This window comes from Aptenodytes patagonicus, chromosome 5, assembly GCF_965638725.1.
Source record: "Aptenodytes patagonicus chromosome 5, bAptPat1.pri.cur, whole genome shotgun sequence".
NCBI lineage: Eukaryota > Metazoa > Chordata > Aves > Sphenisciformes > Spheniscidae > Aptenodytes > Aptenodytes patagonicus.
Genome location: NC_134953.1, coordinates 1,567,149 through 1,585,613, shown reverse-complemented (window position 1 = coordinate 1,585,613; position 18,465 = coordinate 1,567,149). Strand labels below are relative to the sequence as shown.

Sequence of the window (18,465 nt, the reverse complement as noted above, 5' to 3'; positions counted from 1 at the left end):
TCCAGAAATAAAATTTCATAGGAAAAAGTGTTCATTTCTCTGTTCTAATTGTAGTGGTCTCTAAAAACAGAATTGTCTGTAAGTCTTTTAATCAAAGGTAAATGTAACTGCTAGGTTTTTTTGTAAATTCTAAAAGGGCCAAATTGATACTGATGTTGTATGAGAAAATTGTAATTTCAAACAAAAAAAGCCTTGATTTGGTTTCATAAAATTTAATTATGATGAGACACTTGCATTCCAGCCTCTTTGGAAAATGGGTTTAACTTACAGGGTTGCTTATGAAATACTCCATCTGAGTCCCCTTCTCTGACGAGTCTTTGTTCAGCCATTTATTCCAAGGAAAAAAATAGCTTATACAGTTAATGCAGCTGAGATGCTGACCCATCAAATAATCCTTTCAGCCGCTGTCCTCTGGAGTCTCAAAATATCTATAGTTTTCATTCAGCACTATGTTCACCAAGGAGGTCATTATACTCCAGGGTATCACAGATTATTTCTCTGAAATATTTTCCTAAGAGCTTCCCATGGCACAGGTAGATGTAAATTTGTGTTTTGTTAGTTTCTTAATACGCTCCTCCATTTCTCAGGTAAGAGCTACCTCTCAGTGCCTCTGCTGAGAGATGCTTTCCCTTTATTTTGCATCTCCTTTGCTCATTTGATTCCTGTTTTGTGCCACTGTAGCCAGGTGAGATTTGACTTGTATTTTTTCTTCTGAAAATTGAAGGGTGGTGTGAAGTTATTTCCCAAGGTTGGAGCACATTCCCTAGTTCAATCCTGTAGTACAGATTGTAAAAATAGGGAGTCTGATGTTGCCCTAAAATTTGTAGGACTCCTTGATATATTTCATGCTGTCTTCTCTCAGACCTTTGAAAACTTTGAGCATCACGATCACTCAGAACAGCCATATTGAGGTCCTTAAGTTTAGTGATGCTGAGTCTGAGAATTTATCAAGGACTTCTGGATCTAAGCCTGAAGTTGCGGTAAAATATGTGACATTGCTGTAAGGTATTGTCTTTACATATTGGAACAAAGTGACTTCTGCGTCGGTAGAAAATGCCAGTTCTGAATCCAAGCCTCAGAAAAAGCTTTCAGAACATCTTGCACAATAAAACTTTTTCCTGAAGTTACAAACAGTACTGAGAGGTGCTACTGCGACCTGAGTTCTGTGTGTGCTGTTCTTTTTTGTACTAATGAATAAATCCTCAGATAAAAATCCAGTGTTCCCTTTCCAGGTTGACAGGTGAGATGCCAGATTGCCTCTCTGAATTCCAGCCCCGGAAATTCCTAAGACTGATTTTGACATTCTGCGTGTAAAGAATGTTATATGGCATAGTCAGTTTTTCAAGAGATTTGATGCTTCCTGTTACAGTCTTACAAAATTTTTGCCGTGATACTGATTTGGTTACTTACCATAATCTAGGCCTATTTTTATGAAACGTATTTTAGAATCTTAGTATAAAACATCATGCAAAGATTTTCTAACTGAACTGGAAATGGACTATTACTTCCAGTCTAGTAGTTCACAGTTGAGGGAAAGTAAGTTTAATAATACATATTTAAATGTTTCTGTAACTGAAATTTAAGGAAGCACTGAAGACTAGATGGACAGTATTGTTAGTGCAGGAAAGAAATGCAAAGTAGATAAATTCAGTTTTAGTTAGACTGTCTTTCACTGAAGCGTCTTCTCTGTTGTTCACTTGTACCATAGGCTTGCCTGCTGAAATGGTTAAAAAACCACCAAAAAACCCCAAACAAAAGCCAAACAAATAAAAGCCCAAGCCGTGAGATGCTCCGGCTTTTAAATTCCTAGACACTGTTCACAGACTTTTCCTTTTAATGGAGGTACTTCGTAACTTTATGAGCCTGAGATTTTTGGTGAAGCTTTGAGTTCTAGTTAAAGTTGCCTTTTTTTTTTTTTGCCATTGCAATCTAAAATTCTCTCATATTAGTCAGCGTAGCAGCCCAGTGAAGCAAAAGCCCCTCTCACTCGTGAGCCTCCCAGCTGTAGTCAGCCAGAATGCCAGGGGGGCTAAAAGTACTGATGACACTTTACTAGATCCAAAACAGTACCTCTATCGTTTCGCTAGCTAGAATACAGGATGACTCTAGTAAAGAGAAGCTTTTAATACTGGAGGAAAATGACTTAATTACCTGACTATATTAATCAATAGCGAGTTGTATCCAGGAGAAATCTGAAGTATAATGACAAAGAAGAGTAAAGCTTAACCAAAAATAACTTTAAACTTCAGTTTTGAAGAGCAAACCTCTATCTTTGGGACAGTGTTATACTTCTGGGAATAACTGTGCTATCAGTTTGTTTCTCTCTTTTTCTAAAGATCCTGCTATGGTCAGTGGTTTGCGTGGTCACTAAGATTTCTGATATATTTAACTTCTGAACTTACAGTCTCAGAATGCTTTATTTCCCACCTGTTCAACTGGGACACCTAGGACTATGTTAATGCTTGTTTTACTACATTTCATTTTGGCCAATGACAATAAAATTATTACACAAAGTGACAGGCATTAAAAAAAAAAGACAAATGCTGACTAAAATTAAACATTTCCATATCTCTATGTAGATTGACATAAACAGGATAGAGCAGTTGCCTGAAACCTTCTGCTAAAGGAAGGTATGAAGTTCTGTCCTCTCTAACATGCTTATTTTTATTTGGTTCACCACCTCCTTCACTATATATCTCATAAGCAGTATAGTAATGATGAACCTCAGTATTCTTGATTTAAATTATAGTAGCAGTTATCCTGTTATTGTAGTGTAAGTATTGCAGCTTAGCCTTTTGCTTTGTAAATAGCTCCGATATACAACTTGACCTTTGTGTCATGCATTCATTTTCCTTTCAGTGATCAAGATGAAATTCCTAATAATCTTTTTGGATAATAAAATAGCTTTTGCATATCAGCATCTTGGTTCATTTCTGGTGAGCAAGCTTGCCCTATTTTTTTTTTTTTCCCTTCCTTTGTATCTCCTCAAAAACTGAATCACCTTAATTGGGTAAATATTTTTAGCCAGTTAAGAGTATATCAAAGTCCTCAAAGGCAGAGTCCTGTTTGGACTTCAAAATCTTCTGCAGAATTACACTCAGGCACTAAAACAAAACTGGGTTGGTTTTCTCCAGGAAACTTACTGTGGTGTTGCCTTCTAGTTGGTCTTTGAAGATCTTTCCAATTTTAGCTGAGACCGGCAAATTGTCTCAAAGATTATAAATGCCTTGAAAATGGTTGGATAAATAAGATGAGACAAGGCCTTACATGCTCCCATATTGAGAAAAAGGTCAATACGCTCATCTTTTCTGTGAAGGGGGGAAAAACATCCATACAAGAGAGAGACAGTGGAAAACAAGCTTCATTAGTGTCACTGCTTACCAAACTACTCGTGTCTTTGTCTGGGTCAGTTAATGTTAACAAAAGACTTCTCCCCCACACCCTATTTAGTTTAGATTTCAAAATCTGGTAAGATATGTATGCAGAGTGCTTTTAGGATACCTAGAAGGCCTCAGAGAGCATTGCTCAAATAAAAGCATTCCAGATAATCTTAGGAAACTAATCATAGAAGTGTTTGATATGCTAGCGACATCAAAAAATGCAAAATCATCCTGTTGTAAGTAGGAGTTGAAACATTTTTATCAAGAATTTTCTTTGAATTTAAAATTACCTAATTTAAATGGGATAGCTCAGGATCACATAGGAGTAGAATTCAAACGAAGAAACTTAGATGATTTTAAAATTGTGGCTTAGTTGATATAGAGCACTATTAATCATTATTAACCACAATACAAGCTCCAAGTCTTAGCATGAGGCACAAATTATTGTGCTGATTTGGTGGGTGAAAACACATCTTGCATTTCCAGAGTGAGTTGCCTGTTTGTAATTACTGTAGTCAAGTGAGCTACTTTTTAGCTTTTAATAATAGGAGGGTCCAGTTCTGTTGGTTTGACTTTCTTTGGGAATTGCATTCAGGACCTGGCTTCTTCGAAAGACTTGTAAGGATTTCTTCAGGATTTGTAAGGATGTCTATCAAAGCAATTTGATTTGACTCTTTTAATTGGTAAGTTTCAGCAAAGGGCTAAGTTGACTTTTATATAGATTTAGGAAGTAGTTTTGCTTTATTTATTAAGTTAGTGAGAATTGGTCTGTAATATTTTTCCTCTGTTAGACTAATTTTATCAAAACATCTTTTAAAGTCAGTTATTTTCGGAGGGATTGTTCATGTTGTGTTCTTAAGCTCTTGTGCTGACATCGTACAACTAAACTGAAAACCAGCGGGCTGGAATGCGAGAGGTTGGTTCCAGTAGGTGCCTTGCAGTGGGCATCCTGCCTGCCCTGGTGCTGCTAAGCCCGTTGAAATTTACTGCAATTTTAGAAACTTTTGAGCCTTATTTTAAGAATACTTATATCCCCCAGACTAGATAAATTTTGTGTCCTTGTGAGTGCCGTTAGAAATTTGCTTGCCTGATTTGCTTTTGATTGCCTCCTTACCTAGGCACTTGGCCGGTCCTGTTTACGGGATGTGAGTGTACTTGGGATTAGAGTAACCGATCCAACCTGCTTGTATTTTTGCAGTGCGGTTTTCAAATAGCAGCAGCTTCTCTGTAATAGATCGGTTTTCTAAAATGTTTATCAGATGAAACAGTGCTTCTCTGTGCCTGTCTTTATTTCCATCTTGAAATTTATGGTAACTTCTGGTTTGTACCAAGTAAAAGAAAATAACGCTGTTCTCCAAGGGATAATGCTTCAAATACAACACAAGTTTAAAGGAGAAGGAAAAAAAAAAAGAGAAGAATTTCATTAGATCAGTGAATTGCAGATTTACAGTCCAAACCTGAGTACTAGAACTACTAGTGAGGCAAGTATTGAATACATCGAAAGGCCATTTCAGTGGTTCTGTCTAGCTGACTCCTTTCTGAGCCGATGACCGTATTTTTTTTTTTTTTAATACTGCTTATAGCAGAATAAGCAAATATAAACAGGCTGCCTTCATGAGAAGTGAAGTAGGATCAATTCTTCGGTCCTGTAATTGTAGTGGGAAGTATTCTTCTAAATCTCTTAATATCACACTTTTGAAGAACCCCATCTACTGTTTAATTCATCTGCTGCTCAGAGTTGTAGCAGTAAGCCATAACTAAGCACATATAAAAGGTAACCTGGGATTCACAGGAGTATCAAATGGGAAATAATAACTTGAAGCTTACACAATGGGTGAGAGGCACTATAATAATTGTGACCGTGTACCTTGTAATGTGTCTTCCATGTATTATGACAGTCCAGTCAGTAAACCTGAGTTCCATCCAGAACTGTGTTTGGCTTTAAAGCTGATTTTTCTGATGAGAATTGTTTGTTTATTATATAATTTCAGAAGCTATACATGTGGAAATGTCAGATGCAAGAAATGCTTTAGCAGTTCAAGAGCTTTCGATATGGTTGTTTCATGTCTACATTTACCTTTTACAGATCTTCTGGAGTTTTCAGAGGATGCATCTGGTGTGCCTGAAGGCAATAAGAAATCCACAAATAAACAAGGTGATAAATCTAAGGAAAACACCAGGAAGATTTTTAGTGGGCCAAAGCGGGTGAGTAATAATATTGAGACTAAGACAAAGTTCTTATTTTAATTAACTCTTCAGTATTGATGTTTCTTCCTATATATGTAACAGGGCTTTTGACCCAGTTTGTATCTGCGCTTGAGATAATTTGTTGGCTTTAAGATTATATCTAGAAAAGTAAAACCTTCAAGTGCAAAATTTTTGTATTGGTTACTGGGAATTTCACTTTTCAAATGCAAGTCTGGGGTCACAGAATGGTAACGCACAACCTAGATGCATTCCCTTCTAGATGATTGTTAAAGCAAAGCACCATTAAATGCTGTGGTGTTTTTTGTTGGGGTTTTTTTTCCCTTTGCTCTCCCAAGAAATATCTATCATATTATAGGATCGAACCTTTCTGAAAGCTTCAAATTTGGCATTGGTATAGTCTTTATAAGGAAAAGTGCCTTTATAGCATGTGGAAAAGCGGGATTTTTCTCTTAGTTAAAGAAAGAAGTAACCCCCAATCCCGCCCCCGTATACCCTACCTATGTAGTATTCAGTATGAATTTGCCCTTTCATATTGTGAATGGAGCTTACTCATTTTGTTGATGCTAGGTGTGGTTTATCTTACCTGTTATTATAGGTTACTCGGTATTTTGAGGCTTTTAAAAATATGCATACACCAAAAATTGCGTTTAGCTGTTAGGTGAAAGTTTGCAATAGCAGGATCCATGTAACCTCCATTTAATGAAGTTTTTATGACTTGATTGTCCAGGATACCCATTTCTAATGCTTAAGGCCTTTTCATATGCTTTTTGCATAACACGTTGCCCTAGTCTGGTGAAGAGAGTAGCTTTCTCACCATCGTTGCAATCCAGAACTGGTGTAATAAGAGAAAGAGGGAACTGGAGAGGGAAGTGCACTTGGAAAGGAAACTCCTTTCCCTTTGAGTTCCATAAGTTTTGCAAGACCCAGCACTTGCATGTTATAACAGAAACTCTCTTTTACATGTGTTCAGAATGTGTTCAGCAGTCTAAGAATTTTTTAACAATTATTTTTCCTTGTTTTTCCTAAAGAATTCTAATAAATAATTAAATCACACTCTAAAATTTCTCATAAAGGTAGCTAATTACTTGTGTTATATAATAGTTTCACTTGAAGTAATTTTTTTAAGGGTTTTTTTTGGTCTTCCAGAACCAGAAGATTTATTATCTCCCCAGCTGTGTTGATATATAATCATTTTCCATTTAAAAATGTAGATTTGTGGGTGGAGGAAGGAGGACCACTTTGTTTTATTTCTCAAAACATGCAAGGGAATATTTTCATTTGGGAGGACACGTGACCAATAAGTACTGTCAGTTGTAACGCCCTTTGGAAAAGAAGCGTCGCTTCTTGTTGCTTCGTGACTTTGGACAGACTGGGGAGCTCTTAGCTGCTAACTCTTCCCTCCAGAGTTTGAAGTCAGGCTGTCGATAAGTGAGGAGGGTCTTTTCAGAACTGAAACAGTATTTCCTGAATGCGAGAGTTCCTCAGTTTCTGCTGATTAAATCATCTTTTTTTTAAAATCAGAGCTTCCTATCAGTGAACATGTTACAATAGACTGAGAAACAGAAGTACAGGGAATGTAAATTTAACTGTACCTTTTTTTGCTGTATTTTTTAGCAGCATTAAACAGCTGTGGGTGTTCTGGTAAATACGGATTTTTTTTTTTTAAATGTTCAAATACTTATATGCTTCTAATACTACTCTATAATAGCATTTTATGTGTTTCTTGTTTAATTTTTATACTTTAAATACTTGAGGGTTTATGTGAAAACTGTTTTAATTAATTTTGAATGTATATATCGTGAAATTATGGGGGGGGGAACCTTACGGCAATATCATACTATATGAGAGAAAATGGTTTCAACTCTGGAAAATTCTCAATTGGGAATAAATTTAATTCAAGGGGGAAAGGTGACAATTAAACAGCCTTTTTGACCCTGTAGTGATATAATGAACATAGAAGTAGAAATTGCTGTAATTGCGATTCAGATTTTAAACTTTAATGTTCTCTAATCATATGGCTGTTACATGGAGTTACTAAAAAAACTTGTAAAGCTTGTTCTGATGGTAATTAGAGACACTGTAATTATCTTCCTAAACTACAGATACAGACTCTTAATCTCAGTTGCATCTTAAGGGAATTTTCATTCTGGGAGTGAAAAGTGAACTAAAAGTATTAACCTGACCATAACTAAATGATCTTAAAAAAAAAAAAAAAAAAAAAAAAAAAAAATCTGTGGAACTTCTTCACTGTCTCGTCACCATTTTTTTTTTTTTCTTGTAGAAACTAGCAGATAAAGTATTAATTATTTTCTGCTAGGTGGTGATGTTAGAGGTACGGCACTTTCCATCACACTGAGCTGAAAAGTAAACAGCTCTGTAACTCGGGAAGCAACAGGTGGTATTGTTAAACTTCAGTAGATCCAGAAAGCTGAAGTATTTTTTCCAGTTCGTAGTCAGCAGGACTCTCGCCCATGTTTGTGCTTTTGAAACCTGACCATTGTACTCTAATGTGAAAGTCCAGTTCTTGAAATTTTGAGTATATGTGTAATAAAAGATTACAGACATTATTGACTTAGTGAATAACAGTGTTTCTAAAAACTGCTTTTAATGTAAGGAGTCCCACTGAAATCACTGACTATTCACACACATAATATTGAGCATAAAAGTTGCAGTAGCGTGTACGTTATGATAGGTATGTAAAGTCTCAACCAGAATTCTGCTTTTAAGTGAATTAAATCTCTTTATCCTGAGCCTGAGTTACAGGGGCAATATTATGTTCCATAGCAACATAATTATGTACTTAGAGTACATAAATATTGGCATTACTTGACTTGCAAATTATGGGTGTGAAGCATACATGAGTAACATCTGCAAAAGTTTGTTTGCAGCTGTTTACAATTTTAATTCAACTGGTTCAGTAACTCGTGCTCTAGCATGTAAGTTTGGCAACTCTGTGGGACTGTGATATGTCCACCTGCTGGTCCCTTTGAGCTTAGTTCCCCTTCTACAGATGAAACTAATTCCCAGTTACCAGGCAAAAACCAGTAAGGTATACAAGAGCTTTTTTGTTGCTATGGTCCAAGTCTCCTCAGACTAAAGGCTAGAGAATAGGGACTATAGAAATTCTTTCCTGAGATTTCTTGCTCCTGCCCCGCTCGCCACAGATTTGGGCTACCATCAGCAAATGAGGAGAATCAGTTTTTGTAGGAATACTCTGGAACAGTTCCCAATGGCCTTACACAAACTATGTATGTCTCTAAATAGGAACCTGGGGGAAAAAAAAAACAAACACTTAGAAGCGTAAGGTAAAGAGAACTAGTCTATCCCCAAACTTAATCTTTTGATTGATCAGTCCTAGAAGTTGATGACTGTGCCTGGTATTTTGTGCCAGAACTATACAGTCAGTTCAGTGTTTCTATTGTCCAGCATGTCATTAAGGACCACCAAATCCTCTGAACTGCAAATTTTTTGGGATGGCCCTCTGCTCTTAAACTTGAAATGTACGATAGAGTGACCTGCAACTCTCTGCTGATCCTAGTTCTGCCTGTGGCCATAGGAAGCCAGCCTAGACAAGGTGAATACCGATTACCTTTGAATATTCCAAGGTAAGAATGTAAATAGAGTTGCAAATTAGAATTAAAAGGTATGGGAGCCTTTCAGTTTGAGGGGCCAGGGAGAGGGGGAAGACTATAATCCTTCTGTTAGCGCTCTTCAGTGCTGCTAGGACATATGGGAAGACTTACTGTGTCGCATGAAGTGGGACAAAGGAGGTATAACAGAAAAAAGCACTGACTCTTTCAGGTAGACATACTCAAAAGCAGTGTCCATGTTGTGTTTCGTCAAAGTAGCATAAAATTTCAAGGTAGATCAGTGCTATATCGGGGGGGGTTCTGTGCCTTAGAATAGGTGAACTTTAGAAACAAGTCTTTTGGAATTAATTTCTTAGATGTTGATATTTTTTGCACTGAGTATATTTCATAAAGCTTCCATGCTAGTATTGACAGAATGCAGTTTAGCACCTATAAAAGACTGAAATTTTCTTGGGAGACTAAAACATACACTTTTTATGATTGGTAACACGAGGTAGAAAGTACTCACCGCATGGACAGTCTACATTGGTGATTCATGGACTACTGTTCAAACTAAAAACTAACCTGAATGCTAGTCCATTGCTTAATGACTTCTGAATTCAGTTAAAATCTGTGTATTTCCCTTAACTACTCACTTTTGCAATGAGAATTGAATGTTTATAAACAAATTTAAACTAGCTTAAATTTTTTTTCTTATTCTCTTGTCTTGCTGTGCCTGGAGAAATTTTTCTAAACTTGCTTGTTGAGGTCTTAGCTCGAGAAAACCTGTCTGTTTTGCAACTCTGTATACATTTCCCCACATGTACACAGTGAATGGCAAGAAGAACATTACATCAATGTGCTGCTTTTTTTTTTTTCTTCCCCTCTTGTTGTGCACACATTGGGTTGTACAGGAAAAGGTATGGAAAAACCTCTTTGCCACTAACTTGATTATCGTGGCGTTTCCTTTGGGCCACTCACTCAAGTATGGACCACAGAGTTCCCCGTGCAAAGCACTTTCCTTGTTTTTCACAGTGGCATTGCTTGAAAGTTATTCCACCAGTGTGGAATGCATGTGTCAGGAAAAGCTGAGATCTTCTTGTATTCTGCATTGAAAAACAACAACAACAAAAAAAAACCCAAACCAAAGCCAACAAAACCCAACCTACTGTAAGGGCTAGTTTTGCCTGAAAAAGACAAAAAATACTGACAGAAGTATTTGGTGAAGCTGCCTTTGTGCTCCTTTTGCTCTACCTGCTCACTCCCGTTCCCGTGTTCCTTCAGTTTCCCAAGGTTGTGTATTGCACTAAATTGAGGAACCCATCTGTGTTTAAAAAAAAATAACCCACTAAAAGGAAACATTTAACATAAATCTCAGTCCAGTTCACTGGGTGACTGTAAACAATTGTATCCACTCAGTTGAGGGAACTGAAGAAGAGAGATTAAGTCGTCTTAACCTGGTTAAGTCAACATTGCAACTGAGAAATGCTCACTAAACACAGCCGGCGCTAGCAGGATTACATGCATTACTTTGATCAAGTGACATTAATAGAGTTAGTCATGACAGTGGTGTTGAATATATGAATGAAATCATGGCTGAATTCAGACATGGCTTAGCCAACAGACTGCTTCTGAACTCGGTATCCAAGATTAAAACTTGATCCAGTCAAAACCCTCTAGCTATTTATTGCTTTTCATGTTTTATTCAAGTTTTACAAATAACTGCTGTGTTTTGTGCCCAACAAGGTATAGAAATGCATGCAAGATTTCAAAGTGTGTTTTCTGGACAGATCAATTGGAAGGACGTGTTAAATCACTACTGTGTGAAGAGCACTAATTTCCAGTTATCAAGTGCTGAACCAGCAAAAAAAAAAATTTTTCTTCTGTGTGACTTCAGTTTGATCTGCAACTAGTCCATAGTTCATTATTTGATTGCATCTTTCTTGTCCTGTAGGCAGGTTTTTTTCCATGAGTAGGTTGTTTTTGTTGAGTTGCCATATTCCTGTTATAAATTTTAGGCACTAACTGTCAATCCTTGAAAATAAAGCTTACGTGTGATCCTGTTGTTCCTAATAGGATTTGCTGTAATATAAGTTTAGGGGTATAACCTATGAGATCTTTTGCAGGTTGATGTGAGCTTTTTCCACTGGTGCTTCATGCTGACTGGAAGAAGCTATAAATATCGGCTTGAAACAAATGCTGTGTCTCAGTTTACTTGAAGTCCAAGATGTAGTACTTGTACCTGATCTTTGAAAGTGTTTTGAAATTGAAGTAGTACGAAACCAGGCATGGCTCTTGGTTTGACTGAGTAATCTTACGGCTAATATGACAATGACGTGTGCGTGGGAGGGGAAAGAAACTACGCTGTGCTGTGATCTGTAGTTTTCCGCTTAGCTTGTATTATACTTTACAGTAGATGTTTATCAAAGACATCCTGCAAGTAACATTTACTTTTGCTGGCCTGCAAATGAATCTGTATTTCCCCAAATTAAATTTTTAAAGTTTGTTGGGAGTTTTTTTTGGTTGGTGGGTGGGGTTTTTTTTTGTTAGATTTAATTTATGTGAAGATTAATCTGTCTTAAGTGCACAGCCTCAGGTGGTTTTGGTTAATTATGTTTCTGTAGCTGATTTTAAGTAAATAGTCTTGGAAAAGCAGCAGTGGAAGCGTGATTCTAAAGTTTTGCTGTATCAGTCATAGCCCTTTCCATACATTTAATGGTAGGATCAGAGTAGACTGGTCAGAACTAATTTTAAAAAGAACTGCTTGTCTTTATCCTGCATAACCTTTAGGAAAAGAGTGTCCTACCAAAAGGATGGACAGTTACAACAAAGCATTTTTTCAGTGTTATTAAACTGCTGATATGACACACATTGAGCTGCTATTTGCATCCTAATTTAGGATGTCAAAATTGCATTTTTTTTAAATAGGAAAGATTATTAGTTGACGTTTGCTATTTTGACTCTGAGGAGTCGAGCTGAATTTTGACAATCAAAATATTCTGTGAAATCTCTGGCTTGTATCAGTGCAGTGCTAAGCCAGCAGTCTGTTTCATCAGCACTTTGACAAACAGTGGTGGTCAGATCTGACAACCTGTGACAGCATGTTGCTGCTTCTGCAGTACATTCCTTTCATTTATTGGTTGGTGCTTCTGGCAGATGGTCTGCCCAGTCCTGAACTGAAGTGTGTTTTGTGGGTTTTTGTCCAAAAACTATTTGTTGGAATGATGCACAAGAGATGAGCTGTTCTAAGTGCTAACCAATTATAAACAGCGTGTGTATTTTAACCAACTTTTACATTGCTGGAATAAAAATGAATTTAAAAAAAAGATAAAAGATGATAAAAGGTAAGAATAAATCTGTTTCTTAAATAGTTGATTTGTTAAAAACCAAAGCTTCATATTGATATGATTATTTCACTTAACCTTTGCAAAATCAGATTCTTCGGTAAGTTTGTTTATTTAATACTGGCTTCCTAGTGCTTACCATTTAGGGATTTTTTTTTTCTTCTATTATTAATGTAAATAGACCAAACCCAATTCTTAATTTTTAAGTTAGTAAACAGGATACTAATCAGGACTGGCAGGTTTTTAGATTAGTCACCTAATTTGAAGAGTGAAGTAGCCACTGTAATTTTACCGTATTGAGTTGGGGCATAACACCTTGAAGCCATCTCAGAGTGAAAGCAAATGCCAAGAGTTGGTCTGTTAACTTCAAGGTAATCATTTGATTCTGATCAAAATTATTTTCTTCCCACTCCTTCATACTAAACCATGGTAAAGAAGGTGTGTGCTGGTAGATGCCGAGCTGAGATCCTTCCACCTGGCAAACCTGCTTCCTCGTCTGTCCTCCGTATGCAACTTGTTAAGTAGAACTATGGTAGCAACGTTATTGGAAGTGCATTTCTTCTATGCAGTGTCAAGAAAGCTGTTATCAGTTGAGACATAGCTTTGTTCTGAGAAAGGTAGGGATGCGAAGTGCGATGTGAAGGTAACAAGCTAAGTCCTCATAGAGGCAAGAGGAACAAATGAAAAATAAGCATTGAAATCATTCTCCCCTTGTGTGTATTTACGCTTTTCAGGAAGTGGAGAAATCAAGTTGAATGGAAAATGTTTAATGTCACAGCGGAAACTTTGTTTTATACTTCCAGCTCCTACTGGTATTAACACTTAGGCAAGAAGCAAAGATGCATTAAAACACTTGGAAACCAGATTCTTTCTTGCATCTTCACATGTCCCCCCCTGCAATCAGTTGCGTGGTTCCCTGTAATTAACTCTGTTTTAGTTATTAGGCAATGCAGGATAACTGCGTGGGATAAATGTTATATTGCACAAGGCCTTAATCCTGTAGAAAGTTCTAAAACGGGAAAAATGCTCAAAGAGATTACAATATACCAGTTTCATTTGCCAGTGGGAGCTTAATTTATGCGCAGATGAATATGCAAAACTATCTTCACAGCTTCCGTGTACTGTGTGAGTGTGGCTGGTTCACTCAGCTCTGTCTGTGACTTTATGTATATTAGATAATAATGCGATGCAACACGAACACACCTTGAGAGTGAAAGAGTTGGTGTTGAGTGCCTAGTGTCCCCATTATTCACACCTGTAAGTTTTTACTTTGAATTAGCTTTATTCTGATCTGCTTTAGGGAATGCCCAGTAACAGGTGGCGTGAGGTAGGTGCTCTCTGGAAGAGCATCTTCAGATTTGGTTTCATCAGAAAGGAATCAGGTAAGTGTACTCGGAGTCTTGGTGATACAAACCACAGTGTTGTAACTGAGGACATTTGGGAGATTTATTTGAAAAATTTTTTACTGATCCAAATGGAAACGCTTATGTGGGTGTGCATACACGTGTACCCCAACCATATGACCTCTGGAATTTCATTGCTGTTGCAATTTTGTAAGGCTTTCCTGTTAGTAGATTGATACACTTTGAGTAGATTAGGATTAACGCCGGGGGGAGAATTGCAGGGGGGTGTGGGGGGTATGTGTGTCTGCCTTTATGTAGCAACAAAGAGGGCAGGAATTTTGTCTAACAATTTTTACAAGGATGTGTTTGTGCCAGTACAGTTACTTGCGGGCAGATGCAGGTTTTTCACTTCTCTTGATTGAAGTGACATGTTTCCAGTATTGTGGCGATATGTCTAAACTATTGTACCCTGTCCCTTTTAATTAGACTTAACATAGGTTTCAGGCCAAATTAGTAACCGTAACCATATGGCTTCTGCTTGTGAGCTGACTGGTTTTGAGTACACTCAGTGTAAGCAGCATACAGAACACCATCAGCTCTTTCTGTTAAAGAATAAATCTCACGTATATCAAACTGTCCTGTTTCTTCAAGTTAAATTTTCATGTTTCACTTGGATGTGTGACCCCTCATCTTGTTCTGCCCTGTAGGCCTCCTTTTGAGCTTTGAGGGAGAAAAAACATTTTGCAGTTCTTCAGAAGTCTGATGCAAGAAAAGCTTCAGTGACATTTTTTTCCCCCTTGCTCATCCTTCTCTCTAAACTGGAGAGGTATGGATTTGATGGGTGGACTGTCCGGTGGGTGAGGAATTGGTTAGATGGTCACATCCAGAGGGTAGTGGTCAACGGCTCAATGTCCAGATAGAGATTGGTGACAAGTGGCGTCCCACAGGGCTCTGTATTGGGACCGGTACTGTTTAATATCTTCATCAGTGACATAGACAGTGGGATAGAGCGCACCCTCAGCAAGGTTGCAGATGACACCAAGCTGAGTGGTGCGGTCGACACGCCAGAGGGACGGGATGCCATCCAGAGGGACCTGGACAAGCTGGAGAAGTGGGCCCATGTGAACCTCATGAGGTTCAACAAGGCCAAGTGCAAGGTCCTGCACCTTGGTCAGGGCAACCCCCAGTCTCAACACAGGCTGGGGGATGAAGGGATTGCGAACAGCCCTGCCGAGAAGGACTTGGGGGTACTGGTGGATGAAAAGCTGGACATGAGCCAGCACTGTGCGCTCGCAGCCCAGAAGGCCAGTCGAATCCTGGGCTGCATCAAAAGAAGCGTGGCCAAGGGAGGGGATTCTGCCCCTCTGCTCTGCTCTAGTGAGACCCCACCTGGAGTACTGCGTCCAGCTCTGGAGCCCTCAGCATAAGAAAGACACAGACCTGTTGGAGGGGGTCCAGAAGAGGGCCACGAAAACGATCAGGGGGCTGGAACACCTCTGCTATGAAGAAAGGCTGAGGGAGTTGGGGTTGTTCAGCCTGGAGAGGAGAAGACTTCGGGGAGACCTTCTTGCAGCCCATCAGTACTTAAAGGGGGCTTATAAAAAAAGATGGGGACAAACTTTTTAGCAGGGCCTGTTGCGACAGGACAAGGGGGAATGGCTTTAAACTAAAGGGAGGGTAGATATAGACTAGATCTAAGGAAGAAATGTTTTACGTTGAGGGTGGTGAGGCACTGGCCCAGGTTGCTCAGAGAGGTGGTGGATGCCCCATCCCTGGAAACGTTCAAGGTCAGGTTGGACGGGGCTCTGAGCAACCTGCTCTAGTTGAAGATGTCCCTGCCCATGGCAGGAGGGTTGGACGAGATGACCTTTAGAGGTCCCTTCCAACCCAAACTATTCTATGATTGTGTTGTCTGCTGCTGCTACTCTTCAACCTTGTCAACAGCCTGTAGTTTTCTAGCTATGTGCATGCATGATGTGTTTTGTGTACTGCATTAAATGGTATAGCAGCTCACAATTAAGTGGTCCACGGCACCCAGAGGTGATTAATTGGCACTAATCTGCTACTGTGATCCAAATAATGGAGATTCGGTTCACATTTTGAATACTGGATAAATGACTTGGTCCTGGTTTGCTTCTGTTTTTTAACTGCTGTTGGAAACTGCTATCTTATCTGGAGTCCAAATTAACTTTTTTGTGTTATATACACGCAGCTCAGCCTGTGCTGAACTGATATTCCATCTTCCTGTTTTGAAGTGTAATTTCTTTTTCTTTGCTCTGAATGGATGTTCATGCCTTTCCCTTTTCAAAAGAAACAGGCCATTATGAATAGTTCTGTGCTGCATAACATACTTGTTACCTTTTTCCTGTTCAAAGTGAGACATGCAGGACAGAATAGTACTCTTAATGATTATAAATACTGAGTGGTAAATAATAATATATTTTTGTTTATTGGGTTTTTTTGGAACTTACTGGTAGTTTTGACGAGCATCTGGCATACAGTCTTGCCAAATGCCCTTCAGATATAAATAATGCATTTATCAGGATATCTGTTGAAAATGTTTTTGGGTTTTCTTTTGCCATTGTCTTCTACCTTGGAAAGTATTCTTGCCTGCAAATAGCTGCTGTCTCTTTTGTTTTGCTAGTATTTTCAGCATGACTCATGTCCCTGGCTCTTATTTTCTGCTATTCTTATATCTATGAATGGCAGGCAGTGCTGCATCAGTATGTGCAGAGTGCCAACTCTTGAAAATTTCAGCTTTGAGGCTTTCAGGGATGGGAGGTTAAGCATGACCCATAGTCTATGCCATTTGGAGATGATCTTATAAAACTGACAGCCCCATGCATTTTGTAAAATCCCTGGCGTCAGTTCTGGTTTTGCATCTCAGTTCATCCCCCAGAACCACATGCAGAGTCCCACAGTACGATATGCTTTATACCCTCACTGGAATATTTGCACTCTTTCAGACATCTATCTGTGTGTAAACAGCTGTCAGTTCTATACATATGAAAAAAGGAAACTCTTCTGCTATTCATCAGAAGCTCTTACAGCTGATTAATATTGCAGAACTTACTTGCTTTAAGAACACAGAACTCAAAAGAGAGATGTACTTCCACTTGCATCTATTCTAAGTTAATCTTGAGAGGAAGAATTCTTAAAGAAAAGTCTGCATTTTTTGAATAATTGCAAGGTTATCCTGTCTTTAAGAGAAAGTCAGTTTCTTAAATCACTGCTGCTTAAATATCAGTGTTGCTTCTTCAGGGAGGCTTGTTGTCACAAGCATTTGAGTTGCCTTAAAAAAAAAAAAAACAACCACCAAAACCAAACCAGCCAACCCCTTTGCTTTTGTGATCAAGCCCTTCTGAAAAGTCTTTGTTCACTAGCATTCATTTGATCTTTGATACTTTTCCTGGCTTCAGTTCTGTCACACAGTAATCTAAAGCAAGTCTACATGGTGCTTACTGATTGATCAGTATTGGCGCAGTTTCTTTGCAATTGTTTTGGAAATTCATCTTCGTTTTGTGTTGCAAGGGAAAATGTGAAGGTTGCTTTAAGACGTGGTTGTAAAGGAGGGATGTATTTGCCACGTCCATGTCTGTGTGGGTTGTAAGAGAGGCTCCAAAGTCTCTGCATAATGTGTTTGAACTGATCAAAACATATTTCTTTGGAAAGCAGCATTGGATTTTTGCAGGTGTGTTTGGTGGTTGAGCTGTGTGCAGTCAGTGTGAGACAGGATACTGGACCAGAGGGTAGGGATGCTGGGGAGCAGTGTCTACTGTCTAATGAAATATTACTGGGAAGGCATGGAATCACAGGGGAAATTACTTTGATCTAAAAGTGGAAGATATTACAAGGGATAGTGGCTAAAACTAACCTTCCATAGGTGTCTGAGGTTTTAAATAATTACCGTTTTCTGTTACAGTTTACGTTCTGTTACAAGAGAACTATTAAATGAAGACGTCCTCATAGAACAGGCGTTTATTGGTGGCATTACTTGATTTATTTCATAAAATGCAGCTTTCTTCTAGATTGCATTGGTAGTGCCTCAGCAAGCTGTAAGTGCCTTGCCACAAAACACTTTGGGATGCCCTAGCTTTTGATTTAGTAAGGGGTTAAGGAAAATCAGGGAAGAAAAGCCCATTTTTGACTGTTAAATGAAAAGGATGCCATCTTTGACTTGGTAAGCCTCTGAGCCCTGAGTATTTAGAAGGAATTGTCTTTATCTGTTTGCCCTGTTGAATTCTTTCCTACCTATCAGCTGTTGCTCTCTGCTGAAGAAAACACACTAATGCTGTGTGGACCTTTTGATGATGCTGGCACAGCTGTTTGTATGCTTTGTTCTTACTCTATATTGAAGCACTGAACTTGATCTCTGTCATCTGTGCTTCCTTGCTGTATGCATGTGTATACAATGGAGGTGCTAAATTTTGAAAAGCCAAGACTGCAGACACTCCTGTCGCACGGTCAGCAAGGGCCCGTCCCAACTGCTGCCTCACTGAGTAAGACGAGCTTGAATGCCGGCATGAGCCTGCTCCCCCTGCGCCTGACAAGGGCTGTGTTTGGTTCGTCACGGAGCACGAGGCCTGAAGAAAAAGGAACGCGCAGGTGGGGCACAGGCAGA

At 38.7% G+C, this 18,465-nt stretch overlaps 1 protein-coding gene across 4 annotated transcripts in view; it reads left to right on the top strand.

Moving 5' to 3' along the window:
* WAPL (WAPL cohesin release factor) overlaps window positions 1–18,465 on the top strand; it is a 161,093-nt gene that overhangs the window by 111,987 nt on the left and 30,641 nt on the right. For all 4 annotated transcript variants that reach the window (XM_076338293.1, XM_076338290.1, XM_076338291.1 and 1 more), the window contains one exon: window positions 5,467–5,585. In XM_076338293.1, coding sequence (XP_076194408.1) covers window positions 5,467–5,585 — 119 coding nt within the window. The remainder of the gene's footprint in view (window positions 1–5,466; window positions 5,586–18,465) is intronic.